This window comes from Sitodiplosis mosellana, unplaced genomic scaffold (assembly GCF_009176505.1).
Source record: "Sitodiplosis mosellana isolate CC-2019 unplaced genomic scaffold, AAFC_SMos_1.0 Smas_scaffold_6028, whole genome shotgun sequence".
Classification (NCBI taxonomy): Eukaryota; Metazoa; Arthropoda; class Insecta; order Diptera; family Cecidomyiidae; genus Sitodiplosis; species Sitodiplosis mosellana.
In genome coordinates, this window is record NW_022601269.1 from 6111 (window position 1) to 12973 (window position 6863).

Sequence of the window (6863 nt, forward strand, 5' to 3'; positions counted from 1 at the left end):
GCTCTTGCTCCAATGGAAAGTTCAAGCGCTTTGCTCGTTCGCGCATTTCCATGATAGTTACCAAAAACCGATTCAGTGCCATTTCGTCCACTCGGCTCATTTGTTCTATCTCGAACAAAGGGCGAAACAACACCTCAAAATCGAGGAACGGTAGGTGCACAGCAGCCACATTCTCACTTGACCCCATTTGCACATTTTGGGAGACATCATCGGCAACTGGTTTTATTGTTTTCGAAGTAGTTGGCTCTTGGCCGCCACAAGCTCCTTCTTCCGAATTCACCGCGGGTGGTTGCACTTGTTGCCCAACTTGGTTTGCATTGACCGCTGGATTATCACCATGCTCGGTGACTTCCATATCATTGCCATCGGTTTGCACTTCAGCTCGTGCTGTTGCTTGCTCTTGTTCTCGGTTTGACAATCGTGTAATTATTGCCAAACCAGCGTTGTGAAACGCGCGCTGCGCTTCAACACTTCCTTCGAGCTGGGTGGCACGTTCTTCCTCGCTCATGAGTTGTATTTCTTCATGAAATGCTACAAACAAGCCATTGAGCTCATTTAATGCACGCTCTGGCGTGTCGCCAATGCTCAAGCCTTCGAGCATTTTCGTAATTTTATCCACAAATTCGTCACACATCTGAAAATATATCGTAGTGATTAGTTTAAGGAAGCACGTTTCACTTGAACGAAAATTTTCATCACAAATTAGCACTTTGTATTCAATTACACTGAACACTGATAAAAGTCCTTAGTGCGCTTTGCACATATAGTTTTGATGAAGTTCACAACACTGTGACGTATTCACTTTTTATTACACTTAATCACAATATCGATTCTTCGTCTTACCTTGCTCGAATATAATTGCACAGTTTTTTCAGGCACAGAAATTAAGGCACAAATTTTAGAAGTTGAATTTTCGATTATTCACTTTCACTGCTCCCAAAAGAATAATGCACTAACAAAATGTCGCAAGAGTCACAACTCTGAATAAGTTGAAGTCCGTTGGCCGCACACACCAACACGGAAACGATGCTGGGACTTGTGCTCTGAGCTCATGAAAGAGATTTCGATAATCTGCATCTCTTTCTTTCGCACAATGCTCTATCGGCGAAGTCGGTTTGTTGGTTAACTCTGCTCGTGTGTGTGTGCACAACACGAACGCTGCCGCGCCAGCAAGAAACCAAGTATGCTCTGCTCAAATGGTTTTGCATGTTTTTGCCTGCACACTGCGATCCGTTAATCCCTTTTTCTCGGAACAAAAAGAAAAAACAAACCATGGTTGCAATTGAGCATTTGTTTGGACACACAACGAGTGTTTGTTTGTCCGTCATAAAATATGTTGAAATGAACACATTTAGAATGCGCATTTCACCAACGCTCTTGGTGACAAAATTTAAACATTCTTTTTGCTCTCGATGCGCAACATTGTATTCATGCCCAAAAAGGAAATGTTTGAAATATGATTCTTTGAGAACCTTTTTCAAAACAATTCAGCTCCGTTATTTTGTGTATTTTGAGATTGGTGCTCGTAAACACCAAACTGTACATTGCTCGATAATGATGCTCAACAAATTTCTCAGACTCAGCTTTTTGTGTTGCTCGAGCCTTCCGAAATTTTGTCAATCACTGCGATTTCTTTCTCACGCTCTTTCTCGTCTTCGACCGGCAATAAACATAATTTCTGTACCGGTCGCACGAGTGTTTTTCTTTTAGCTCGCTCTTGGGTTGTTGGCAATAAAACAACAACCGAACGTACCAAACCGTCCTTGCTACGAATCAGCTCATGAATGCGTCCTATTTGCCAATAAGTTGGTGCAATGTTGTCTTCACAAATTAGTACTAATTGCCCAATTTTGAACTCATGCACTTGAGTCCATTTTTTACGCTGCATTAGCGTTGGCAAATAGTCTTTGCGCCATGCATCCCAAAATGATTTTAACATTTTCTGTTGCTCTTCTCTTATTCTTTTTAACGAATAATTTGCTATTGCCGGTGCCGCTATTGGCGGTGGCAAAATGAACGGCTCACCGATCAAAAAATGACCTGGACATATCACTTGCATGTCCGTTGGGTCATCGCTCATAGCATACAATGGACGTGAATTGAGCACTGCTTCTACCTGCACTAGGAACGTGATTAAATCCTCATAAGTATACGATTTTGCTCCAATCACCCTTCTGAGGTAATATTTACACGATTTTACTGCCGCCTCATAAATGCCACCTTGGTGAGGTGCTGACGGCTTCATAAACACCCATTATGTGCGCTTCTTATTCAAATGCTTTAAAACGGCTGGTGAAAGCCAATGCACAAAGGCTGCCTTAATCTCTTTGTCCGCTGCAACAAAACAGGTACCATTGTCACTATAAATCTTGTTGCAGTGACCACGTCTAGCAACAAAGCGATCAAAGCATGCTATGAACGCTGCTGCGGATGCATCGGTAACAATGTCAATATGAACAGCACGTGTTATCATGCACACAAAAATTGCGTTTCAACATTTGCGCTTAGTTGATCTGCTCTTATAACGCTCAGTCAGCTCAAATGGACCTGCATAATCCACAGACGCTATCAAAAAAGGTCGATTTTGAAGCACTCGGTCCGCAGGTAGCTCAGACATCAATTGAGTCTCGAACTTTTTCACATGGCGAATGCACTTAATGCATTTACTCAGGTACGCTCTTAGCTCAATTCGCAAACGAGGGTTCCAATACCTCGTGCGAATATATTGAATCATCAGCTGAATCGAACTATGCTCTGTGACGCGATGAGCTTCCCATGCAAGCAAATAACTCAAACGAGAATTTGATGCAATTATCGCTGGGAATTTGGTGTCGTATGGCAAGTCAGCCTGGCTCAAACGACTACCTGCTCGTAAAATCCCTTCTTTGTCTAAAAAGGGCCGCAGTTTTATGATACTGCTGTCCTTCTGTACTGTTGTTATTTGCTCATCGTTTGCCATATCTTTCAAATAATTATACTCCCTTGGAAAGGCCTTCAATTGCTCTTGCTGAATGAAAAATTTTAATGCTTCTCTTTTCTCATTCTCATATAGCGGATCAGGCAATGTCTTGTCGCTCTGAATTGCCTTTTTGCTCCTTGTTTGCCTTTGAAACAAGTTTTTCGTTCGCGTTTTGTTACGACAATTGTTAACAAAACGCAGCACATAACCCAATATCCAAGTCAGTTTCTGAGAATGATTTGAATAATCCACCAAGCGAATTTCCTCTGGCTCAAAATTTTTGACTTTCAAAAAAGTTGGTTGTTTTTGTTTTTGCAAACAAATTAATTTGTTGAAAATGTCAAATTCAGCGTAATTGACTATAAATCTTTACGAATTGAAATAAATTTGTCAACGTTCTTTTGATGCGTCTTGATGCTGTGTTTATTCACTCTCATTTCCTACCCTTCACACCCCCCCCCCCCCCCCCACCAAAAATATTAATCCGTCTGATTTGTTCTCGTTCTTTTTTCCTTAGTTGACCGATGTCATGAACTGTAAGGCTGTGATTGAGCATTATGCAAGTAATCGACACCAGATGTGCAAATTGTTAAGCCAGGAATGGCAAATTTTACGGGAAACTGTTTACATATTACAAATTCCACTTCGTGCAACAATTGCAGTACAAAGACACGATTTGACGCTTTCCGATGTATTTGGCATTTGGAAGAGAATGCAACTTCATTTGGGTGCATGTTCAAGAAAGACAAATTACAAGACGTCCTTGGCCACATTCTTATTGGAATCTCTTAACACTAGAAAAGAGGCCATTTACAACAATCCATTCATGACTAGCGCGATTTTTTTGGATCCAAGTTTCAGAAATCAATTGGCTTCAAATGGCACGAAGGTTGAAGAAGCGAAGCGTATGTTATCCAACTTGTGGCAACGACAAAACTATGCTGTTGAAGGTGCAAGAAATGCAAATCATAGTGGCTCATCGAATATCAGCTTCGATTTTGATGCAGACGCCGAGTTGACGTCATTTCTCCAAGGAAACAATACCGAAGATGATCCGATTATTCACAACAATGTCGATATTGATCTTATATTAGAGTCTTTTCCACCGGAATTACTTTCACCAAATCACTCTATACTCGAATATTGGGATACCGTTAAAAACACTCATCCACAACTGTACACATTGGCCATGCTAGTGCATAGCGTGCCGCCGACCGAAGTTCCTATTAAGCGTGATTTTTCACACCTCAACCACGTATTCAGCAATAGACGCGGCCGACTGCAGTCAGCGCGTTTGACCGATATTATGATTATGAATTTGAATAAGCAAGTTTCTTACGAAACAAAAGGCGATGAATTGCGAGATGCAATTACACAATACTAAACAAACAATTAAAACAGTTACCAACAATTCACATTAAAACTAAAACTTGGATACTGCCAATACCAAAGCATTTATGATGGAACAATAAAGCAAAAACAAAATTCTCTTTCTGTTAGAAATCGATCGAAAATAAGCTTAAAAATAAAGTCTATATGAGCACACACGTGCAGTACTGAATCGCAATCGTGTACTTTTTTTCCTTGAAATCAAATTTTTCAGAACAATTCGACTGCACTGCTGCATATGCGTAAGTAGAACTATTGGGAACAGTGCAATTTCTCTGATTCGAATGTAATCAACATGTCTGAGACTGATTTAAAACCATTTTTCATGAGCATGATTCATCGTCTTTTTGGCGAAAAGGTCTGAATTTATTGTCACTACATTTCATCGGTTTGAGGTTGTGAAACATGAGAGTTTTGTAAACAATGTCTCTCCAATACAATGTGTCACCGTATTAAGTGCAGATAAAAATATGTTTTTTGTTTCAAACAGCGAATGAAAAACAATTATTTTGACTCGATTGACAGTGCAAAATATTTTTAATTTATTCTATAGTGTTCACACTTTAGACAAATCAGGAAAAATAAGAGAATAACATAAAAAAAATTGTACAATGTTGTGTTTGCATTTAAAATAAAGTCCGTTGAGTTTAAACACGACCAAGAGTCAAACGAATGATGCAAGACAGAAGAGAGAAACGAAAACAATAACAACTACAACAACGAGTTAACGTTCTTTTCATGTTAATGCATGGATGAACACACAACTCAGTGTGCGTGCGCTTCTCCTTGTACAATGCACAAGCGTTCCACGATCAGTGAACGACGAACGAACAACGAACGAACGAGTGCGGCGACAGCGGAACGTTCTATATGCGTTCACCGCACGCAAATTATCTGGATAGCGAGCGTCAGCCGTAGCTGACCATCTATCTCGTTTGGTTGCCTGATTACAATTGTAATAGCTATTACCGGTAATGTCAAATGACTGGCATTACAATTGTAATAGCATTACTTCGGCTCTTCGTTACAATATTAATGTACCCTAGAACGCCAAACACTATAAAATATTCAACATTTACGCAAAAAGTGTGTTCTTGGTGGATTTTGGGAGCACTAAATGGGCACTAAATGCATGGACTATTTTTAGATTTGGTGCTCAACTTTTAATATTTGTCGAAAAATCTTCCTTTGAACGACGAGAGGGCGAATTTTGGAAAAATTTCAAAAAGTGAGCACTAAATCTGAAAATAGTCCATGCATTTAATGCCCATTTAGTGCTCTCAAAATCCGCCGAGAATATATTTTTTGCATAAAATTTGAAAATTTTATAGTGTTTGACGTTTTAGGGGATGGACTACTTCTGCCAAATTATAACGTGTGGCCATATGTTGGGTATTTTTCAAGCAAATTAGAATCTGAGACTTTATTTTGGAAGTACTAAATGAGCACTAAATCATGGTACCATCAATTTGCAATATCTTACGAGGGTAAAAAGTTTTTTTTTTACTACCCCTATTTGCGTCATCCCCCAAACGCCGATGCACATAACTCGCTCCTAGTTGAAGCACTAAATCTAAAATTGGTGGCACTAAATACCACTAAATCTACACAGAAGGGATTTACAAAAAGCGAAAATTGTCAGGCTGAAGAGTACTGACCGTCGAGATTAATTTTTCATTTGTGAGGAATTTGTTTCATTTGCATAGAGAAATAGCAAAAATTTGAATTCTGTTATTGCCGATCTTGTTTTCGTGGAATTGTTTACAGCAATATCATCAAAATAAAGGTTTTTGAGGTCGAGTTCAATTTTTCATCTGTGAGGAATTTGTTTCATTTGTATAGAGAAATAATAAAAATTGGAATTTTGTTATTGCCGATTTTGTCTTCGTGGAATTGTTTACAGCAATATCATCAAGATAAAGGTTTGTGAGGTCGAGTTTAATTTTTCAATTGTGAGGAATTTGTTTCATTTGCATAGACAAATAATAAAAATTGGAATTTTGTTATTGCCGATCTTGTTTTCGTGGAATTGTTTACAGCAATCATAGGGGTATTGCAACGACCATAAAATATATATATATTTCATCAAGTTTATCAAGCTCTTTCCAAGTTAATGGCATAGTGTCGAACTTTTGTTCAAGCTCTACCATCTAAATGTACAGTAAAATAATTTACGGGCACGACGTAAGATGGCGTTTTTTCTGGTCAAAAAAGTTGCAATATCCCTTTGACAGCAATATCATCAAAATAAAGGTTTGTGAGGTCGAGTTTAATTTTTCATTTGTGAGGAATGTGTTTCATTTGTGTAGACAAATAATAAAAATTGGAATTTTGTTATTGCCGATTTTGTTTTCGTGGAATTGTTTACAGCAATATCATCAAGATAAAGGTTTGTGAGGTCGAGTTTAATTTTTCAATTGTGAGGAATTGGTTTCATTTGCATAGACAAATAATAAAAATTGGAATTTTGTTATTGCCGATCTTGTTTTCGTGGAATTGTTTACAGCAATATCAT

At 38.6% G+C, this 6863-nt stretch overlaps 2 protein-coding genes across 2 annotated transcripts; one reads left to right on the plus strand and one right to left on the minus strand.

The window, feature by feature from the left end:
- Positions 1 to 1579: 1579 nt before the first annotated feature.
- Positions 1580 to 2245, minus strand: LOC129573231 (uncharacterized). The gene has a single exon (XM_055453568.1). The coding sequence runs from the start codon at positions 2243 to 2245 to the stop codon at positions 1580 to 1582; it is 666 nt and encodes a 221-aa protein (XP_055309543.1).
- Positions 2246 to 2541: 296 nt separating this feature from the next.
- LOC129573232 (zinc finger BED domain-containing protein 4-like) lies at positions 2542 to 4343 on the plus strand. The gene is made up of 2 exons (XM_055453570.1): positions 2542 to 2604; positions 3477 to 4343. Exons 1-2 carry the CDS (start codon positions 2542 to 2544, stop codon positions 4341 to 4343), a joined length of 930 nt encoding a protein of 309 aa, XP_055309545.1.
- The last annotated feature ends 2520 nt before the right edge of the window (positions 4344 to 6863 follow it).